Below are 24,072 nucleotides of genomic sequence, written 5' to 3'. Positions count from 1 at the left end.
GCCATTTTGCACACTCCAGATCAGATCAGATAAGTCTCTTGACGACTATGAGATGAATGATACTAATCTGGAGGGTAAATGATCAGGAAACCGGGAGAAACTCATTCCTTTTCAAAGTCTCATGGACCTTTAACATCCACTTAACGACAGGCAGTCAGGATCGTAGTTTTAACGTTAATAATAATCATTTCATTTGATACAGCGCCTTACCACATTGTTGAGACGTCTCAAAGCACTTCACAGAATATATTGTGAAGTAAATTGACTGTGTTTTGTGGGCAAAACACGGCAGCCAATTGTGCATAGAAATGTCCCACGAACAGTCATTGAGTGACCAATCCACGATTTTTTTTTTGAGGCATGTGATTAAGGAAACATGCCCAAGATTTTGTTCTGCCCGGGAATCAAACCCACTATCCTACAGGATTCGTGGAGGAATTGAAATGAAACTGTAATTGTTTCATTTACAGTTTAAAGAGAATGCATTTAAGAGGCACAGACAAAGTATCAGCAGCACTCTGCAGGATGCATTGCTATCAAGGGATTAATTGAAAGTCATCTATACTTAAATTTATTGAGAGCCTGTCCTACTTAAACCACATTGTTATCAAAATCAGAGAAACTGGTACCATTCACTGAGTAACAAGAACCTCCTACTGATTAAAGCTCTTATCACCATAAGTGGTGAGGCTTAAAAATGTTAAACATGTGATGAGAGAGGGGTTCAACATAATTGGAGTCCTGTAGCTCAGTGGTTAGAGCACTCGCTTTGCAAGCGAGAGACCTGCGTTCAATCCCAGGCAGAGGGCGAAACCTTGGGCAAGTTTCCTTACTCCACACAGAGCCTAATAATAATCCCTCCAAAACAAAACGATAATAAAATTGGTTATTTTCAATCCATGACTGTTTGTGGGACATTGCTGTGCGCAATTGGCTGCCGCGTTCGCCCACAAATATACAGTCAATTCACTTTACAGTGTGTTCTGTGAAGCGCTTTGGGACATCCTCCCGATGTGAAAAGCGCTATATCAAATGCAAGGATTATTATTATTAAGTCCGACACCAGTCCCACAATCAATACAGATCTTGCCCAAGGCCTAAAAAATACACCAGATGAATTATACCCTAGCATCCTTTAGTAGCTAGCTTAAATATACAGCTTATAGCTCTGGGCCAAGTAATCAGTAACTAATAACTAGGATATGAAGCAATGCTTGATTAAGCCATAGTGGTTTAAGACCTGCTTGCAACACTGTTGCTCAAATTTCCCCTGAAATTTTGGCTTTGCCTGTACTTGCAGCAAAAGCTCCCGAGAAAACTGAGTGTGCCACTTCCTTCACTTTACAATTATTTGATAACCGGCTATTGACTAATATCGATGTTAAACGGGGTCTTTTTATAGTTCAGCCGGCTTCCAAGTAATGTGTTTGGCAACACAATGCTGGAATCGACTCAAACTTCTGTGGCGGTCTCCAACCCGGTTCCTGAGCTCCTTCGTAGTATTCCAGGGCACTGCTGATGAGAGCTCAGGTCGGCTCACCAGCAGGAATTGGAAGGGCAGAACAGTCACTGGGGGTAGAGATTCTTCTCACTCAGTTCTCACTTTAACCCTGCAAGTCAAAGCCCCAGCAGTCAGGGTGGTTCCGGCTGGTGCCCTGAATGGCAAGCTATGTCAGTTTCGCTGGTTAAACTCCAGCAGTTACCCCAACGCAGATTCTGGTATCCCCAAGCCTTAGCTCTTGAAACTTCTTGTCACAGTACTCTCCGGTATTAGTTTAGTGTCTCTTCAGGGACGAAGGGAAATTTCAAGTGTGTAGGTGGCATTATGTACGTGGAATTCTGTCTGCATTGGATGCTCTTTAAGCGCGGTGATGGGTTTCCGCATGTGTCAACACACCCGGCTGACCGAAACCCCCAACATTTGAACTCCTCCTCCAACAAAATAGCTAACCACACGTTCTCTATTACTGCTCTATATAGAACTTCTACAAGCACCTCAGTGAAGGTCAGGATTGTGAGTTTCAATTAACGACAAGCATGCTAAACTTTTCTCTAACTTTTTTTTTAAAAAATGCAAGTGAATGAACAATGGTATGTTGATGATCTTCTGAAAACATACACATGCTGCCACTCTGCAAGCCCTCTGCATGTCCAGCGAGGGAAATTCATTGCAAGGGCACTGCTGATGACCAATTGTTGGTTTGATATTGACATTTGGGAAATTTCTGCAAGGCCAGAAACTCCCTGAAATCTGCATCTTTCACTACATATTACACTACACATTTGTTCTGTAAGAGCTCAGCAAGCAAACAGATACCACAACACTAGTCTCAAATTGTTTATGGCATCTTAATTCAACACTTAATAAACTGCAGCAGTGCATTGAGTATTCAAAATGATCTGGTTCACTGACAAATTGAACACAAACAACTGCTGCTGAGAGAGTAAGGAATCTCATCTTCAATCATTACAGAAACACGAGGTATGAAGGATATGGAGGTAAGATGGAAAGGAGGGGGGGTGGGAGTAAAGTCCAGGGAGCTGAGCACTGAGCTGGTCGACTTGACTGATACTGGAGACAGCAAGAAAGGGTAGGCAGAAGAGGTGAATCGGAGCCTGATGTTACGTTTGCCCTCCAGGTAGATTCCAGAAGAGTTGGCTGAGGAGAGGAATGTGTCATATGTTTTGTGACCAGAATTGAGCCAATGCAAAGCAATTTGGGATTGAATAGGGGCGAGAGTATTAATGGTAAAGACGAGCAAATCAAATACATATTTGGCCATTTCACCAGTGTAAATCGTGGAGACATCTCCCCTCCCACTAAGTATCCGCGTTTAGGAGTCTGTGTCTCATTATTAATTTGTTCATCATTAAAGAAAATGTCGGGGACCTTTCAAACAACAACGACTTGGATTTATATAGCACCCTCCATGCTGGACGGCGTCTCAGAGCGCTTTACAGTAACGGATCCCGGCGCCGAGCCAAGGGGGGGTTGGGGGGGGGAAGGTGCCGAAAGGCACGGTTGAAAAGGTCTTCAGCAGAGACCTGAAAATAGGAAGAGAGGGAGCGAGGCAAAGGGAGTGAGGAAGGGAGTTCCAGAGCTTAGGGGCATAGTGGCTGAACACGCGGCCGCGCCAAGGGTGGAGCGGAGGACCCGGAGGAATGAAGGCAACGGGTACTGTTTTGAGGAGAGAGGAGGTCAGAGAGGTCGGGGGGTGCAGAGGAGTGCAGGGACTTGAATACAAGGGTGAGGATCTTGAAATCGATCCTTAAGCGATTTTGCTGAAACAAGTTACTCAGTTTGGACTGGTGGGGGATTTTATGGTCTGTAATAAACTAACTTGGCTGTAAGTGTGTAAAGATTTGATTTGATTGTAAAGATTAGACAATTATTCTGCCGTCTGGCTGCATTTTGTCTTTTATCTTAAAAGATGCGACTAAGTAAACCAATGTTTGATGTACAATGTTTGTAAAACAAAGAACTCGCAGTTTGTCCTATGTCAGATGCTCCATTTTCTGAAGTACACACAATCCATTTCAAAATCTTGCCCCGTTTCAGGAATTTGAACATGCTTATAAATTAGCATTTTTCAATAGACCCTTTCAGAATATTTAACAAATACTGCTTAAAAATGATCTAGCTGGGTAACGTCTGACCTTTTTAATAGTGCCTTATATTCACTCTTTCACATTTCTATGAAGCGTAGCACTTTGCAGGATATAAACGACTGTGTGCATTTAATGGCTGATTGTGTTCTTTTGTTTGGACCTCCCCTCAGCTGCATTCCCCACTTCCACTGAAATAATACTCCCACCTGGGCAGACATGAATCATCTTCTAACCATTGTAGTCCTTACATGCAAATTAACTTCCAAGAAGGGAATAGATGTATCCAATTACCACACATGTGGAGTTCTGAAGTATAGTGGTTAGCACACTCGCCTCGCAAGTGAGGACCAGGTTTGATACCATAGGCAAGCTTCCATACTCCACACGCCTCTGTTTACCGAGCAGTAAGTAGGAACCCGGTTGTTAGGCAATTGGTGGATCGTTTTCAAGAGATAATAATCCCTTTAAAAAAGTCAATCAGTGGCTGTTTGTGGGACACTGCTGTGTGCAACTGTCTGCCACTTGTTGCCCACAAATACAGTCAATTTGCTTTACAATATTTTCTGTCAAGCCCTATGAGACATAGGGGTCGACAGACAGACAGACAAACCTTGGGCAAGTTTCCTTACTCCACACGCCTAATAATAATCCCTCCAAAAAAAAATCAAAACAATAATAAATTGGTCATTTCAATCCATATGACTGTTTGTGGGACATTGCTGTGCGCAATTGGCTGCCGCGTTCGCCCAGAAATATAGTCAATTCACTTTACAGTGAAGCGCTTTGGGACGTCCTCCCGACGTGAAAAGCGCTATATCAAATGCAAGGATTATTTATTATTATTATTTATTATCTCAACGACGTGATAAGACGCTATATCAAATGAAAGGATTATTATTTTTTGCATTACCAGTTGGGAGTTTTATACATATTAACCACCTACACATACAAATTTCTCTGGTCTAGAATGGAATACGCACTCTTTCCCTGGAGGGAAACACTCTGTTTACTTCATTCCAGAGAACATTAGGTGTAGCTTGATGAGTGTGTATTGGCACCATACTAAATAAAAGACTTTTCCTTGTGAATGATATCAAACTGACAATGCTTTGACAAATCCTTTCAGCAAAACATTAATCGAAAGATTTCAAATTATGCTTTTTACCATATAAACATATCAAATATTTCTATAACTCAAAGAAATGAGATTCTATTTTTTTATTACACTGAGACACAAGGTGAGAGCTTTGTAAAGAGCACCATACAGTATCTTTGAGATGTCTCAATGATGTGATAAGGCGCTAGGATTATTATTATCTGTAATATAACCCCTACCCACTGCAACCCTCCACTCGATTCTGAAATTAGATAAAGTTACAAGCTTGTTTTTCATGAAAGAGCTCCTGTAGAAAGTATTTGGTACATGTGTAATACATTAGTGAGCTGGAGAGCGATGATTCAAGCACACAAGCAGGTTTGCTGTGCCAAGTTTGAAAGGAATCCAGTGATCATATAATAAATTATTTTATAAAAGCTTGGCTGAAATCTAGTGAAACATTTTATTACAAGGCATACATTAATGTTTCTTCAAACAACATTTTTCTTTTACAATAAGAAAACAGATTTCCCTAATAGTCTGAGTTAGCAAGTGAGATTTTGTTAAGCAAATACACTGCCTGTTTCAATTCGTAAACTTGGCTCTGAGTCAGAGGATATGTTCAAGCCCCAAACCAGAGCTTTGAACTCTCATTCTAGGCTGAGACTTCAACACACCATTGAGGGTAACACTGCATTGTCGGAGGTGTCGTCAATCAGATGGGATGTTAAGCCGAGGTCCTGTCTTCCTGTTGAAGTGGATGTTAAAGATCCCAAAGCACTATTTGAAAAGAAAACGTAGTTTCTTCCAGTGTCCTGGCCAACAATCATTATTGCTATGCTCAAAATGCCTGCAGGGAATACTTACAAAATATACGGTCACTAGACTTAAAACCCAGGGAAGCCCTTTGAGACGTTCTCCTGATGCGAAAGGAGCCATATCAAATGATTATTATTGTTGTTGAAAATTGCACATAGAGAAGAATTACAATACAATACAAAATTACATTTGTATTGCTCCTTTCATGTTGGGAGGACAGGACATGGGGATAACATTACTGGTGAAATATGATGGTCTGAGCCATGATGATATATTAGTGCAAAGTAAGTGATTTAACATATTTAACTGGCCCCATGAGCAGGTTTAAGCTCTGAACACCCTCCACATTTATATAACTTTTCTTTCGGAGTTTGCATCTGGAACCAATTTTCCTTGTGAGCAACAAGAATAAATCATTGCTTTGCTACACTGCTTGCCTTAAATAACAGGGCAAGTTTACTCTCTTACGTCCTGGTCAAGGGTCACGTGAAAAGGTAGTGGAAGCCGATTCAATAACAACTTTTAAGAGAGAAGTAGATGGGTATTTGGGAAGGACAGGATTGCAGGGCTATGGAAAGAAAGCGAGCCAGTGGGATTAAGTTGGATTGCTCTTTTAGGAGCTGGCGCAGACTCGATGGGCCGAATGGCCTCTTTCTGTGCTGTAAGATTCTATGATTCTACATGCTGGAAATCTGAAATAGAATCAGAAGTCGCTAGGAATACTCAGCAAATCAAGCAGCATCTATGGAGAGTTGAAAGTGGGTTAACGTTTCAGGTCGATGTAATACGTACATGTTAGAGCATATAATACATTTAATATGTAATATGCAAGTTGTTGTTAGACCTACGTGGAGAAGATGTCCCAGAGTGTATCTGCTCCAAATGCATACAAGCTGAAAGAGCCAAAATATTTTTTTGTTTTAGTCAGCCATGTGTCTGACACATGTGGAAACCCATCACCGTTGCTTAAGGGTATCCAAACAAAACTGAGAATTCCATGCATCCCGTCTACACATGGAAATCTCAGAGATAGATTGTTGGAATGGAATGCACTCTCTCTCTCTCTCTCCCTGAAGGGACACATCCTGCTTACCTAATTCGAGAAAGCAGGTTGGCAAGAGACAAAGCTTGGGGACCCCAGAGTGTACGTTCGGGTAACTGCTGGACCCTAAACCATGTAAAATCATATAGCTTGTCACTGTTCTTGCTGTCTGTCAAGGTGAAATTATTGCTCAAAGACACATATAAGAAAAACACTTGGAAGAAATGTTGCAGGAAGAAAAGGACACCAGAAGTACAGTATCACTCCAATCTACTGACGTGTTTATTTTAAACCAAGGAGAGGTTATAAACAAAGTTTGTTTGTTTGTGGGATACTGCTGTGCGCAATTGGCTGCCGCGTTTCGCCCACAAATATACAGTCAATTCACTTTACAGTATATTCTGTGAAGCGCTTTGAGACGTCGAGAAGACATGAAAAGCGCTATATCAAATGCAAGGATTATTATTAAAGGCACCGTCACTATTGCTGATTTTCCCCCCTAAGCCTTAGCTTTATGGCAACAACAACAACTTGCATTTATACAGTGCCCTAAACGCCGGGAGGCGATGGGTTTACGGCAGTCAGTTGGCTGTAGTTTGTGTTTAGGTAGAAACTGCCAGATCTGAACGCAAAGAGTAAACCGTGACTAAATCCCAACATGTGATATGACTTGGCATGCAACAGCTCACTGGGACTAGAAGTTGTGAATGGACGAATGTCAAAATAATTCCTTTTTAGGGAATCAGTTAATGGAAAGAAACTTCCAGGAAATGCATCACTGGAGAAAAACACACTCCTAAGTAAATAAACAGCCCTGGAAATGCTCCAGAGGCAAACACAAGAAAACCTACCCAGATGCAGTTATGGGAAATCATATTTCATATGAATTGTTAGAACTGACAAATGCAGCACGTCAGAAGCACAGTGTCACTCCAACCTAGTAACTGCTGTTAAACATAATCTGAATAAACTTGAATAGCTCAAAAAACATGGTAACAAACACGTTAGAATGAAAATGGTGATACCCATACTGTAAGGCTGTAATATAAATATTTTGGGCTCAATCAATCTTTTGCTGAATGTATCGATTTCAGTGTCTTATAGTTCCTCTCAGTGTTTGCATTTCGTTTTTTTTATATGGTAATATATTAGAAACTCTGAACGATTCTGTGTGTTTATACAGGAACGTTGAAAGACATCTGTTCTCCAACCTAGAATTTGTTTCAAACCTTCCTATTGTAAATTTATGATACGACTATCCCTTGCTTTTACAATCCAAAGTGCATATAAATGAGTTGATAATGAATTAATTTATAGACAATAATTTGAACCGAGACACTTCCATGGCTCCAAGTTCTTGAACTACACTGTGGAACCCCATTACAACGTGCTGGTTGGAATCCATAAAATCACAATCTGTCCTACAATAAGGGCAGAATAGCCAGATTTAACGTGTACATGCACAGCCACCTGGCTTGCTTCCTATACAATGGCCGTTTCCTTTACTTCCATTGGAACTCTGCATCTCGTGTCCTCTCCTTCACCAGAGTTCCCCGTACTGTATTTATATCAACTACACGTTAGAAATGTTCCTATGTCTGTAATGGAGCGTGCACTTTCTCTGGAGGGATGCACCCTGCTTACCCTTGCTTATTAGGCACCTAATTAGGGCTGGCAAGAACCAAGGCTTGGGGATCCTACAGTGTACATTGTGATACTGCTTGGTGTTAAACTAGCTTGGACTTTGGAGTGCAGGGTTAACAGGCAGAGTTAACTGTCTGCTCCCAGTGACTGGGCTTCCCCTCCAGATCCCAATGCTGAGCGTGGCTGACAGCCGGGTTGGTCTGTTATCAGCCTTTGAGTACTGTGGACCCGCCTGGATCAGGAACCAGACCACCAACAGTCACGACTTGATTGACATTCTGTCGCCAAGCACGTCACCTCATAAATGTTGTACTGTAATGTATCGTAATACAATCAAAGTAGCTTTCAAAAGCTTTACTAAATGACACACAAATCTGGAGATGTTTTCCAAAGAAGGGTTTAAAATGCCTCTCAGTGGTTAAAAAAGGCAAAAAGTTACTCCTATGGTTTATGAAGTCGTCTGAATTCCTTTCATGGTTCCAAGGTATGGATCAGTTTATATACAATCCAAATGTAACAATACATCTCGTTACACATTCCTGAATTCTGCTCATTGTCCATTCAAAACATGGGAGGCCAGTTCACGGGCTGATAATAGAATGCCCTGCACATTTTGCCTTGGCTTTCAGGTAGCTTAGTGAAATCTGGTTTAAGGACCGGGATCAGGCATACAAGATCGTCAAACAGCACCTACCTCGATGGCCGAACTGGTCCCAACACACAGACCAGAGATATGGGCGCTACACTAACCCATGTATATTTTAACATGTAACTAAATATAAAATATGATTTCAAGAATCATATACCAGAATGAGTATTCATTGAGAGTTTGGGGATCCTTGAGAAGTGTAACTCCTCTAAACCATTTCATTTTCAAATGTAACTGATACAATACAAATTTACATTTATATAGCACCCTTCATATTCGGAGGACGTCCCAAGGTGCTTAACACTGGTCTGGCACCCGAGGCGAGGCCCGGGGGGGAAGAGGGGTTGCGGGGGGAGCAGAGGTGGGCTGGGGAGAGAAAAGACAACTGAAAGCCTGGTCAAAGAGGTAGGTCTTGAGACGGACCTTGAATGAGGTGAAGGAGGGATGGTGTTTCAGAGAATGGGGCAGAAAGGCTAAATGTTGGGGTGGGTAGGGCAGGGCACATGAAGTGGGCCAGTGCCCACTGAGTGAAGCGGGTGGCCGGGTCGTAGGGTTTGAGGTCACGGAGGTAGGGTGGGGACGACAGCATGGAGGGATTCAAGGTTTGAACTCAATCCATTGGAGGTGAGAAGCCAGCAAAGCTGGGTGAGGATGGGGGTGAGGATGGGAAAGGAAAGTTAAAGATGGGACAGTGATTAGGGGAGCATGGATGGTCAAGGGAGTTTTTTTAAAAAAAGTGGGGTGATAACAACGGTTTTGAAGGAGTGGGAACTGTACCCATGAACAGGGAGAAGTTAACAATGTCCATTAGCAAGTGAGCAAGGAGGTGGCGCTGGGAGGTCAAGAGAGGGTGGGGATGAGGGTCAAGGGATCAGGTGGTGGGTTTCAATGCAATGAGGGATGAAAACGTATATAGTATGTAGTTCTCCAAGTGCTAACGTCCATTAATTATTCTTACATTGGATAGCTTAAAAGAAGTGCCCTTACAAGTAGACACATATCAAACATTACCTGGAACTTTATCAACAGAAGCAAACACGGAACGCTGAACGGTGGGATCACTGATTCCACGACGAGACTGGTCATAGAATCGGAAAGGTAGATGGTGGGCTGTAGAAGATGATCCATGTCCAAATCCCATGACATCAGAGGAAGGCTGCACAGGAAGGTCCAAAAGTGCTAGAAAATACAATCAAAATCATTTATTGTTAGCAACCATTACATTTCAAACAAAAGGTATAAATGCCTATTTGAAAAAAATAACATCAAACAAACGGTTATCAATTTGGGATGGAACTTTACCACATATGCTACAAGATTGAAACGTTTCCCGTGCACCTTATTTCATTTTGAATTACTTTGGCTTCACACTGGAAGAAAATACAAGCATGTTAAATTCTGTGTTCGCGTGCAAATGTTTTATCTCATGCAATAAAATATCCATCAAATAACTAAACTGGTCTCTTTTGATTCCATTATTTGAATTGCAAAATAACTCACCACATCAATCTGAAGATAATGCAACCATCACCTAATAATTAGTCAAACAGCGGGTGCATGTTTGCAGTAGCCATTTCCTATGGGAGAATTTGCAACAGTTTCGCCAAAGAAATAAGAAATACAGTCACCCTTAGCAGTACTAACTCAGCTCCAATTGATGAGCATGGCAAATATATTGTGTGAGAGACACTCATGCCATTTTCTCAAAGTGTCAAAGACCTACATTTCAGAAACACGGCAGTTGTAAGCGAGGTAAGAAAGTGATTTACAGTCAAACCTCTTTGACACTTAAACCACTGTTTAAATAACCATAGGTACCATTTGGGATGGGGAGGGGGAGAGAAGAGTTGGAATGGATATTTCAATAACATTTGATTACTAAAGCCTGTTATATGAACAATTAACTAGTTTTGGGTTAAGACTTTGTAAACTTTCTACAGTCCACGGAACTGCCCGAGCTGAAGCACCAAATCCATTATATTTAAATAATTTAGTTGGGTTTCTGGCCTAAATCGCTGTTTCAATGACTCATTGCCACTCGGTGCCACCGTAAACATAAAACTCGATTTGAAAAGAGCAATCTGGGGGGAAAAAAATGCAAGTGTGGAGAGAGCATCACTTTCTCTTTAGCTAGCAGTAAGGCTGCATTCTGGGACAGAGAGAAATGGATTAATATTCTTGTAAAAACTTGAAGTGCCAAAATGTCTGAGCTGGAAATTTAAACTAGCTCAATAATATTTGTCATGATTTTGTATATTTGTCGGGTTTCATCTTATTGAATGCTTTCCGCAGTCTGCCTGCTTTCACAGAGGGCTCCTACTTTGAGCTGTACACAAGGTCGTTCCTCTCGAGCCTGTGCCCTGATTTCCCGTAGATGCAAAGGCAAGCCCAGACTGCCTGGAACGGACAATTCACAAACGGAGTTTCATTTCACAGTCTCGTCCTTACGAGGTGAAATTATCAATAATCTTTCGCAAGCCGAAGGTTTTTCAATTATAATAGCGTACTTAGCAATGTACTCAAACAAAATACTAAAATACACAGCACAAAGTGTAAAGGATTTAAGTAAAAGATGAAAATGAAAATAATAAAAGCTAAACAACGATTATCAATACTTCAAAGAGTTTCAGAAACACAGACTTTCATCATCACTGGCTGCTTCCTCTCTCTCTCTGTACTTCCTCTCTGCTGGTACTTGTTTTTCCCTGCTGTTTTCTCCTCTCACCAATTAAGTGCTTCCTCGACACATCTTTTTCACTCACAATCTATTGTCATTTTCAAATTTTAGTGACCCATTCTATGTCAAGCCCTCAACCTTTGTCACTTGTCACATTTTTGATTAGCATTTTGCTGTAATCAAACACGGACTGTGAATAATTTGCTATGAACAGAGTTTCAGAGAATGACCTGCTGCAGCTCTAGTCATAGCTTCAAGAAAACACTGGATAAGAAGTTTTAAATGTGACAACCTTATTAAAATGTCCTGCTGTTGGGGCAATAACTGATTACAATTTCTAATTAATCACTAAAAGCCTGGGACAAAAATGAGAACTGAAAGCCACTTCACAGAAAGCCAACCTAAGCATTACACTGACATGATAACAACAACAATACTAATCCTTGCATTTAATATAGCGCCTTATCACGTCTTTTAGACGTCTCAAAGCACTTCACAGAATATACTGTAAAGTGGATTGACTGTATCTTTGTGGTAAAATGTGGCAGCCAATTGCTGACAGCAGTGTCCCACAAAAAGTCGTGGACTGAGTGAGCAAATAATTTTTTTTTTGGCAGGATTATACATGTGCATTTATAACATCAGTTAAAATCAAAAATGGATAGTAAATAAAAACATTATAGTAATACAATATTAATGCACAAACCCGTTTGTTACTTTGGCTCTCCAGAAGCACTCAGCTGCTGTCATTCTTGGAAATAAATTGAGCAAAATATGCTGGATATTGTTAAGTGTAATGATATTGTTGATGAGAGCAATGGCCAAAATTCTGCTCTGGTTTGCCCACAATGTCAAAGTCCCTACACGTAACGACCCGGGAATGTCATTACATTTTCATTAATCTTTTTTAATGAATCTGAGAATAAGTGAATTTTGCAAAAAAAAACAGAAGACCATAACTGAGAAAAACACCCCTGAAAAATATGATCTGCTCATAAAAGCGAGCAATTAATCCCGTTTCTCAAGCTTGAAACTTCTTTTTGGAATTAAGTTACTGGCATAATATAACAGTGATATGGTGGCCTTGGGTCCTCAGTTGTGTAGGGTTCACTGAAGAGTCTACTGGAGTCCATGGCTTTCAGCTAAAAACGAAAAACTTTGCAGATGGGATATGATGTAATAATTGCGAATAAATGCAAACTAAACTTCTGCGAAATGGACGTGTATAAATCTGAAGCCTGTGGGTTAAAAAGGTCACTGAGCATTGATCCATTGGTTACAGATAATCAATGCTAACCTGCTATTTTTTGCATCTTCATTCGCCGTGCTTGAATCCGTCCCTTTGCTAATCTCTGTTTTGCGATGATGCAACGGATGTGATCAGCGAAGATAAACGTGGCCTGGAGGATAGGGAAGGGCCTGGCGTGAGGATTGGATGCTGGTTTGTGGATGATGATGTTCAAAGCCCGACTGTCATCCTCTACACCAGTGACCTGCATGTCCTACAAAATCAAAGTAGTTTTAATCAGTCATATGCAACTTTCATCAATTTCTGCAAGTTTTTTTCTTTTCCTAAATTACAAGATGACGAGAATGGCTCAGATGAAGGTTTTCAGACCATCTGATCTCATATTTCCAGACTCCCCACCATCTTCCCATCATAACATCAAGCTGTGCTTTTTTAAAAAAATGAATCCAACAACCTGGCCTCACCCAAACTTCTTGGCAACCTCTTCTGGTCATTAATTGCCTCTGGGTAAAGAAAAATATTCTGGTGTCTGTCCTGAAATTGTTCTTTGCAACTCTAAACCTATGTTTTCTTCTACTGTCTTGGTGATTCCTAAAGTACTGTTCTGAGTTTACCTTTTCAATCCCATTTAAAATTTACGCTTCTGTAAGATCCGCTTCGAGAAGTTTTCTCTCAAGCCTGAAGAGCCCTAGCTTGTTTAATCAATGTTCATAGCCCAACCCATAACACTGGGGATCAGCCTGGTTTCTGCACCGCCTCTATGGCCAACTAATGTTGCATTGCCCAGAACTGGAAGCAATGCTCCAGATGTGATCTAACCAGAACACAATACAGTTTGATTGTGATGTCTCAGGACTTGAACTCAACTGCAGGTGAAGCAGTATTGTGCAACATCCTGCTTGCATTGCTTATTGCTGCCACACAACTACTAGCATTTGTACTGCAAAAAGCACACAAATGCCTGGAACATACCACGGACTACAATCACCTGAACACTTTTCCAAAATGGTACTTACCAAGATGACAAATAGCAAAATGTTCTCAAAACACAGCAACTTAATCGGGATGAACCACTCGATATAACTTATACAGGAACCACTAACCATCAGCAACTTACCTGAAGGAGACCTGCAAACTTCACCACTCCCCATCCAAGCCGTTTACTCTCAGGTTCAACCAAGCTCATCTGATAAATGTCAACGGCGAGGAATCGATGGGCCTGACTGCCCTCCTTGGTAACCACAGTGCAAGCAATTAAATCACTGTTATCTGTAAAGAAAATTAAATGCATCAAATTATTTCCAACTAGAAATTAAACATTAAGAATGAATTAAAACAACTCCTTTAGCTAGTTTATAGATATTATTAAGCTTCAAATATTTTTCTGGACAAACCAGGGACATAAATGCAGATGAGAAAGAAGATCTAAAATTGCCAATCTGGCTTTATTGGCCCCACTCTTGCCTCTGGGTCAGATGATTGTAGGTTTAAACCGCGCTTGACTTTAGCTTATGGTCGAGGCTTACACTGTGGGCACCCATGACCTAAATGGTATTCTGGGAAACACTAATCATTTTAAATCTAAACTGAAATCTGGCGTAGCTCATGTAAAGTTTTCTAAATACCTGCAATAAAGAATCACAATAAGAGATATTGGAAAAGAAAGTCTGCTTTCCGATTAACCACAATTAGACAGACTCTTGGCAGAGAAGAAGTTGGTTCAATTGTACAAATTGTTTATGCAAATTACAGAAGCACTTTTACTGTAAAAGAGAAGTACTGAAAAGAAGTGCCAAATTAATGTCCGTGCTGCAAGTTTACAACAGCTGTCTGTCATCTTTATTACTACAAATAGATGTAGATAAGAAGCAAAATAGGAAGAGTGAAGTCAAACAGAACATGTGGAAACCCCTAACTGGCAATGACAAATAGATCAATCCTCTAATTACTCTGTGCTGATTTACAGGAACAGATACAAAATGAATTTTGACACTTACTAACAAAACAATGTACATTAGCTGCGCTAAGTCCAAATAAAGTCTGACTTCGCCATTCTGCTCATCAGATGTCACACACTGAACGTGAGATCTTAAAAAGATTTTATTTTGGAACTTTTGCATCAGCTAACTGATTATTTTGAGATACACTTAGGACTTGCTGAAGGGTCGGGAATTATTTTTATATGGGTAAACACAAGTAGCAACTCAATACTGTTAAAAGTTTAACAGTTACTTATTAAATTGTGAGAGGTTTGGCTGGGATTCGGATAGTTTTTCTTTGCACATTATGGTTGGCTCTTATTTAAAGAAATCAAGAACAAGTTGTTGGCTGAGGAATTGTATAAGAGGATTGTCAGAAGAATAGCGTTCTTTATTCTATAGTAGGGTGGGACAACTGGCAGCCCGGGGAATGATTTAATCCGACCCGTGAATTATTTCCAACTACATTGTCCAACGAGAAAATATAGGTGACATGCAGGACCCAAGGCAATCACGAGACGGTCACTAAGGACTCGCGCTCCTACCTACAACAGGACTGTCCGATTGGAGACGGTCACCAGGGGCTCAGGCTTATGCGGCCCGTGGATGTTTCCCAGCCCTTAGCAGCCAAAAGGCTGGACCACCTGTTGTACAGCAATCATGGATTTGGCAGCAACTAACATACATTACTGAGGCTCATACACACAAAGCACTTGGAACCCCAACTGCTGTAAGCACCTGGAGGAGGCTATTTCAGGAGCAGTGCAATTCCCACCCGTGCAGTATAAATAAAGTGCAAATCACACATGGGTCATCGTCTGGTGGGCCTTTCAAAGCTCTTAACAATGATCCAATGGACAGCCTTCTCTTATATAATGTTCACATAGAATATCTGAGTTTGAAGGTCTGTACATGGAGAGAGTGACACATCAAACAGCATGGGGATGAGTTGGTAGAGAGATGTTGAATGCTTCAGATAAGAGGAAGATTTGAGTTAGTGTGAGGTCAAGCACTAATATAGAACTTCCAAGACAGCAAATACTAGCAAATGTATCTCCTTGCTTGACCAGCCAGGACCACCCTACCCGTTAAGGCTTAGGCTTGCAGGGTTAACAGGAGCTGAATGGAAGAGTCCCTGCCCCCAGTGACTAGTTTACCCTTCCAAGTCCTGCCGATGAGCAAGGCTGTAATGTCATCATACATCTGATACGCCTAACAACCCATTCTCTTCACTTTATTCAGTAAAGTATCTTTCAGCTCATGGCAATGACCTAGAAGTTTTTTTCTGTCCATAGAATTCTAGAACAATCTTTTTTTATTGCTCTTTTATATCTTAGTTCTTTTCATATTATGGAAATTGCATAGAGATTGTATCCTTTCAACATTACACAGGGATCTGGGTAAGGTAACATATACAATGTATGTTACATCAGTGTATTTATTAGTGATTGGGGAGAGAATAATAATTAATTCTTTCCATAACAGCATTCTAAATCACAATCCTGAAGCCTAATCAGTTGCTGGTTTTGATATTAAAGAATGCTGGACTCATAAGAAAGATGACTGAAATAATCAAAACTTCAAATGATTTAACATGATCTCAGGAGACGTTCTACAGATTCAGGCACCAGTGGTGCTGGGCACACACCCACATCGAGTGGGCTGATGTAAAACAGAAGAAACTAATATTAGAAATTCAGAAAATACTGACGGGAAATGTCTCAATTATTATCATTGGCACATTTTCTCGAACAGAAAAGAACGGAAATTCTAAAAATGAAGGACATAGATTTGCATTTTTTTAAACAATTTCTTCGTTGATCAGGGAGTTGCCTTAAACAGGAATTGTATCAAGACTCTTCAATCTTGCGATCTGAAGTAGCATGTGCGCTGCTTATTCTATTTACAACAACAACTTGTATTTACGTAGCACCCTTCACGCGGGTAGATTCACCGAGCACTTAATAGCAGAATGAGTTGATGGGGAAACGGAAGGGGAGATAGTCACCATAGAAGAAAAAAGTCTTCAGGTGTGATTTGAAGAAGTGCAGAGAGGGACCAAAACAGAGGGATTCAGGCAAGGAGTTCAAGAGGTTTGGGGCACAGTGGCTGAAAGCACGGCCGCAAATTATGGAGTGGAGGGGACGAGGTCCGTGCCAGCCGAGTGAAGGCGGTGGGTAGAGCAGTGGGTGTGAGCAAAATGAATGAAGCCCTCCTCCCCCAGCACTGCACTGGACAGTCAGGCCACCCTCCCCTCCCCCAGCACTGCACTGGAAAGTCAGCCCACCCTCCCCTCCCCCAGCACTGCACTGGACAGTCAGCCCACCCTCCCCTCCCCAGCACTGCACTGGACAGTCAGCCCACCCTCCCCTCCCCCAGCACTGCACTGGACAGTCAGCCCACCCTCCCCTCCCCAGCACTGCACTGGACAGTCACCCCCCTCCCCCCCCCAACCACTGCTCTGGACAGTCAGCCCACCCTCCCCTCCCCCAGCACTGCACTGGACAGTCAGCCCACCCTCCCCTCCCCCAGCACTGCACTGGACAGTCAGCCCACCCTCCCCTCCCCCAGCACTGCACAGTCAGCCCACCCTCCCCTCCCCCAGCACTGCACTGGACAGTCAGCCCACCCTCCCCTCCCCCAGCACTGCACTGGACAGTCAGCCCACCCTCCCCTCCCCCAGCACTGCACTGGACAGTCAGCCCACCCCACTGCACTCCCCCCTCCCCCCCCAGCCACTGGACAGTCAGCCCACCCTCCCCCCCCAGCACTGCACTGGACAGTCAGCCCCCCCCCCCCCCCCCCAGCACTGCACTGGACAGTCAGCCCACCCTCCCCTCCCCCAGCACTGCACTGGACAGTCAGCCCACCCCCCCTCCCCCAGCACTGCACTGGACAGTCAGCCCACCCTCCCCCCCCCCAGCACTGCACTGGACAGTCAGCCCACCCTCCCCTCCCCAGCACTGCACAGTACTGCACTGGACAGTCAGCCCACCCTCCCCTCCCCCAGCACTGCACTGGACAGTCAGCCCACCCTCCCTCCCCCAGCACTGCACTGGACAGTCAGCCCACCCTCCCCTCCCCCAGCACTGCACAGTCAGCCCACTCTCCCCTCCCCCGACACTGCACTGGACAGTCAGCCCACCCTCCCCTCCCCCAGCACTGCACTGGACAGTCAGCCCACCCTCCCCTCCCCCAGCACTGCACTGGACAGTCAGGCCACCCTCCCCTCCTACAGCACTGCACTGGACAGTCAGCCCACCCTCCCCTCCCCCAGCACTGCACTGGACAGTCAGCCCACCCTCCCTCCCCAGCACTGCACTGGACAGTCAGGCCACCCTCCCCTCCTACAGCACTGCACTGGACAGTCAGGCCACCCTCCCCTCGACCGCTCTGTTGGGTGGCGACAACTTTAGTTCCAGGACTTTAGAAAAGAAATGCAGGTTTGAGATAGTAAGTGACATTTGATGGATCAAGGTTGCTTTTTTTGAGGAGGGGCGAGGATAGCAGTTCTGAGGGGAAGCTGGACAGTGCCAGAGGAGATGGACAGGTTGACTGTGTCCACCTGTAGGGGTTAGAGGAGCGACAGTGCGAGATCAGCAGTTGGGGAAGAGTGGGGGGAATGGGATGAAGGGAGCAATTGATAAGTTTCATCTAATCGATGAGGAACGAGGTAGAAATGAGAGCAAAAGAGTAGGGAGCAGGGATTGCGGCAATAAAAGAAGAAATAAGGGTTCTGGAAGACAAAGTCAGAGGGATGGAAGGGGAAGCAGCTAAGTGCACAAAATAAAAAAAAAAAACCCTCCTCGCCCCCCCCCCCAGGGCTCACATCAGAGCCCACTATGGTCCTGTTGGGTTCGCTGCCCCAATCTACGGGATAATGCCATCCACCTGACCGCTCGCTCCCGGTCCCCGCGTGCGCACTATGGCTGCCGCTTTGACCCGAGCCCCCTCACCCCCTCCCTCCCGCCCCCCTCCTCTCTCCCCCCAAACCCTCCCCCCTCTGCATCTCTCCCGCTCTCTCCTCCTCTCTCTCCGTCCCTCTCGTCTTCTATCCCCACTTGACCCTCCCACAACCTCCCTCTGTTCCAGCCTGGGAATCCTCCGCCGGGCTCACCGTGGCACTCGGCGTTGGCTGTCCAGCAGCAGCCACACCGACTGCCCCATTCCCCACCACACTCGCCAGCCACCCCGGACACAGACCCGGGGAGTCAACCTCTCCTCCCTCATCCCCATTTCCCCCCACCCCTGCCTCACAACCTGGACCCCCCTCCCCTCCCACACACCCTTCTGTCAACCGCTCCCTCCACATCGGACTGCAAAATGTCCGCTCCCTCTGCAACAAGGCCCTGGTCATCAACGATCTCATCCTTGATGAGAACGTTGATATCATGGCCTTAACAGAAACCTGGCTCACCCCAGGCGACACCTTCCCCCTCACGGAGGCCACGCCACCCGGCTACACCTCCCACCACATCCCCCGCCCCAACCGCCGTGGCGGTGGTGTTGCCCTTATCTCAAGGACACCACTTGCCCTATCCCCCTACTCCTCTGGCTCTTTCCCCTCCTTTGAGCACCTCACCCTCTCCCACCCCTCATTCCTCTCCCTTAAAATCCTCCTCCTCTACCGGCCCCCTAAAACCTCTCCCACCTTCATCTCTGACATTTCAACACTCCTCACATCTCTTTGCCTCTGCTCCGATCGCCTCATCATCCTGGGCGACTTTAACCTACACTTCACCCCCTCCTGCTCCATCTCCACAGACTTCTCTTCCCTGCTCTCCTCACTCAACCTCTCCTTACACATAAACTCCCCCACTCACAGTCACGGCCACCCACTCGATTTGGTGATCACCCGGGGCCTCAGTGTCTCGGATGTCACTATTACCGACAAGGCCATCTCTGACCACTACTTCATCTCCTTCACCACCTCCACCCCCCTCCCCACCTCCACCAGACCCACCACCATCTTCTACCGCCCTTGGAAGAAGTTACCCCCACAATCCCTAACCGATGCCTTGGAGTCCTCTGAACTCCTCTCCCTCTGGCCTTCAACCCTCACCGACCCCTCTTCTCCTCTCTCCCTCCTCCACAATACCCTCTCCTCCACACTCGATACTCTTGCCCCCATCACTTCCCGCACTGTCTCCTACTCCCGCTCCTCCCCCTGGTACACCACCCACCTCCGCTCACTGAAAGCCAGGTGCGGGCTGCTGAACGCACCTGTGTCAAATCTGGCCTAACGGTCCACCGACAAATCTGGCTGGACCTCCTCAAAATTTACCGCTCCACTCTAGCCTCGGCCAAGTCGTCCTTCTACTCCAGGATAATCCTGGAGGCGAAGAACAACCCCAGGCTACTGTTTTCCACCACAACCCGACTCCTCCGTCCCCCCCGCCACCCCGCGCAGGTCATCTCCTCCAACCTTCACTGCGAGGAGATGCTGGATTTCCTTGAATCCAAGATCAAGGGAATCCGCTCCGCGGTCACTTCCCCTCCAACTTCCACCCACCACCCACCCCTTCCCTCCCACACTCCGACTCCTACCCATCCTCCCCTACACACCTTCGTACCCGTTTCCCCACCCTCTGTCACTGAACTCATCCTATCCCTAAAACCAACCACCTGCTCCCTTGACCCCATCCCCACTCCACTCCTTATCTCCCAGCTCCACTTTCTTGCCCCACATATCACTGACATCATCAACCTGTCCCTCTCCTCTGGCTCTGTCCCCATTCCATTAAAAACTGCCATCATCACGCCCACCCTGAAAAAACCCTCCCTTGATGCGTCGCAGCTATCAAGCTACCGGCCCATCTCCAACCTCCCCTTTCTCTCCAAGGTCTTGGAAAGAGTTGTCGCCTCCCAACTGCGCTCTTTCCTTTCCACCCATTCTCTTTTTGAACCCCTTCAGTCAGGTTTCCGTGCTGCCCATAGCACAGAAACTGCCCTGGTCAAGGTCACCAATGATATCCTGACCATCTGTGACCAGGGCTCCCTCTGTCTCCTCGTCCTCCTCGACCTATCGGCAGCATTCGATACGGTCGACCACGCTATCCTACTCCACCGCTTGTCCTCCCACCTCAACCTTCAAGGCACTGTCCTTGAATGGTTTAGGTCGTACCTTTCTCACCGTCTTCACTTTGTCTCGACGAATGGCTTCTCCTCCACCCCCCACACTGTCTCATGTGGTGTCCCTCAGGGCTCTGTCCTCGGTCCCCTCCTCTTCACCCTCTCCCCCTTGGTGACATCATCCGCAGACATGGGTTAACTTCCACATGTATGCGGATGACACCCAACTCTACCTTTCCTCCTCTACTCTCAACTCCACGACCACCGATGTCCTGACAGCCTGCCTGTCCGACATCGAGTCCTGGACGAGAGACAACTTTCTTCAGCTCAACGTGCGAAAAACCGAGGCCCTCCTGATTGGCTCACGTCAGCGCCTCCGCACCTCAGGCGCTGACACCATCAGCATCCAAGGCTGCACTCTCCACCTCTCAAAGCCAGTCAGGAACCTCGGCGTTTTGTTCGACCCTGAGCTGTCCTTTCTCCCTCACATCCGCACCACAACTGGCACCGCCTTCCATCACCTCCGGAACATCGCCAGACTACGGCACTACCTCACCCCTCACGCTGCTGAAACCCTGGTTCACGCCTTTGTCACCTCAAGGCTGGACTATGGGAACTCTCTCCTCGCCGGCCTTCCCGCCACCTCCCTCCACAAGCTGCAGGTCATTCAGAACTCTGCAGCTCGTGTACTGTCCCGCACCAGGCTTCGCACCCACATCACTCCCACCCTCGCTCGCCTCCACTGGCTCCCCATCCCCCAGAGGATTGATTTCAAGATCCTCATCCTCACCTACAAGGCCATTCACGGCCTTGCTCCCTCCTACCTCTCCAACCTACTATCCCCCTACCTACCTGCCCGTACCCTCCGTTCCTCTGGCTCCGGTCTGCTCCACGTCCCCCGCCCAAACCGCCCTACCATCGGTGGTCGGGCCTTCAGCCTCTCAGCCCCCAGGCTCTGGAACTCCATCCCCCAGTGCCTTCGCCTTGCTTCCTCCCTTTCCTCCTTCAAGGCCGGTCTCAAAACCTTTCTCTTTGACCGTGCCTTCAGCTCCCCTCTCGACTCTCTTCCCCCTCCTCGCTCCCTCCCTTCCCTCCCCTCACCCTGACCATTTCCCCCCTCCTCGCTCCCTTCCCTCCCCTCACCCTGACCATTTCTCCCCTGCTCGGGTCATGACCCAACTGTGCAGCGCCTTGGGACGTCCTCCTGACGTGAAAGGCGCTTTATAAATGGAATCTTGTTGTTGTTGTTGTTGTTGGTCACCTTCCTTGCCCTCTCTCTGGCTCGGTCCCGGGATCCGTTATTGTAAAGCGCTCTGAGTCGCTGTCTGGCGTGGAGGGCGCTATATGAATCCAAGTTGTTGTTGTTGAATGTTAGGCTGGAGAATGTTTCATATAGGATTATAATAATCTTGCATTTGCTATAGCACCTTATCACGTCGATGAGACGTCTCAAAGCACTTCACAGAATATACTATAAAGAGCTATGACAGTATATTTTGTAGGCGAAATGCGGCAGCCAGCCAGTTGCACACAGTAGTGTGTCACAAACAGTCATGGATTGAGTGACCAGATAAAAAAAAGGGATAATAACCCCCAGAAAGTGATACACCAATCAACTAACAACCGGCTTCCTAGTTATTGCTAGGTAAACAGAGGCGTGTGAAGTTAAGGAAACTTGCCTAAAGTTTCGCACTGCACGTGAATCATCGAACCCGATTGCGAAGTGAGCGCTCTAACCAATACGCTACAGGATTGAAGAAAAACAATAACTTGTATTTAATTAGGCCTCCTTCACACGATTAGTGTTTCGGAGCTTTAAAGAAGAGGGCAGAAGGATGGTGGGCCCAGATCATGGAAACACAGAAATTAGGGAAAAATCCATTAAGTGAATTTACAATGAGTTACCAATGTGAAATATTGAAGAGGGTTTTAAACAACTGACAGTGAACAAAAAAGACCTTTTAGCAAGAAAAAATGCTCTCTCCAATGTCCCAAAACCCATGATAAATGATTGCCAAATGAACATGTTTTACTCGTGCTGTTACACCACTTTGTTGGCATTGCCAATATAATCACAGAAGTAGCCACGCATCAGATTATCAAAGAAAGTTTCTCACTTCTGTTTTTTTNAGTTGAAACGTGTACCGAACCTTCTGCAACACCAAGGAAAGGACAAGCGATTGTGGTTTTGTAAACTGAAAAATGACTGAAACATTCCCCAGTTCTGGCAAGGCACTCCCACATTGAATAAGATGCAGCTCTTTAAGATGAAAAACTGTTTCCCCTCCATCCTCCCAATTATTCTGATTGACCTCCTCTTAACCACTGCAATATTCTTTTTGTATTGCGGCGACCAGAATGGTATACAGTATTTCAAGTACGGTCGCACCAATGATTTATAAAGTGGCCACTTAAACATCAGTTTGTTTTACCTCCATCAGATCTGCACCGACATCGCTAGATGAGCTTTCACCCCACTCTGACCTCACTCTCTGGAACTCCATCCCTGTCTACTTTAGAAGTCATTGACTTTCTGCTTCCCTCCCTGCCTTAAGACCCAAAGTTTCGACCAGCTTTCAATCACCACCATCCCCTCAGCTCAGCTGGGTGAAGTCCAGAGATCTCCATCCCAGAATGGAGATGAAAGTTCATCCACTCATGGTGGGGTAGATCAGTTCCCAGTGGTTGTCAGGGAGTCGGTCAATCCGCATCCGAAGTCAGAAGCATGCAGCACAAGCCACCAATGCTACGATGCTATCCCAAAGTGCGGAATAATAATGCTATATGCTGTTCCCATAAGCTGTGGTTCTTCACTCTAACACCTCTGCACATCCCATTTGTAAGAGAGATTTGTGCAACAGCATACAGCAATCATCAATGAGGTGAACACCTGATTTTCTGTCAAGAGCTGGATTCCTCTGGATACTGAACAATTTTAATCTCCATGTGTTTCTAATGGAGCCAAACACACAAATCTATAGAGTGATTACAAACCACTTGCAAGACACCCACCTCATAAACCTAAACAGAAAATACCACAAAGAAAATACAATTTCAGATCTTCCCACTTTTTCATCTAAACTGGAGTGCGTGGTTCAATATTTACTGTAAAGCTAGTGAGGTGTGCTTCAAAAACCATTGGTGTCTGCTAATCACATGGTGCACTCCTACACACGTATAAAATACGTATGGAACATTTGACTAATGACACAGAAAGCACCTATTTCCAAGTTCAA

At 45.1% G+C, this 24,072-nt stretch overlaps 1 protein-coding gene across 4 annotated transcripts in view; it reads right to left on the bottom strand.

The window, feature by feature from the left end:
* The window catches only part of clec16a (C-type lectin domain containing 16A), a 110,649-nt gene that overhangs the window by 20,203 nt on the left and 66,374 nt on the right, over positions 1–24,072 (bottom strand). For all 4 annotated transcript variants that reach the window (XM_042340953.1, XM_042340955.1, XM_042340954.1 and 1 more), the window contains 3 exons: positions 13,903–14,054; positions 12,834–13,038; positions 9,871–10,038 (listed from right to left, as the gene is read on the bottom strand). In XM_042340953.1, the coding sequence (XP_042196887.1) occupies positions 9,871–10,038; positions 12,834–13,038; positions 13,903–14,054 (525 nt within the window). The remainder of the gene's footprint in view (positions 1–9,870; positions 10,039–12,833; positions 13,039–13,902; positions 14,055–24,072) is intronic.

The sequence above is a fragment of the Callorhinchus milii genome, unplaced genomic scaffold (assembly GCF_018977255.1).
Source record: "Callorhinchus milii isolate IMCB2004 unplaced genomic scaffold, IMCB_Cmil_1.0 Scaffold16, whole genome shotgun sequence".
NCBI lineage: Eukaryota > Metazoa > Chordata > Chondrichthyes > Chimaeriformes > Callorhinchidae > Callorhinchus > Callorhinchus milii.
This window is presented reverse-complemented; position numbering and strand designations above follow the sequence as displayed.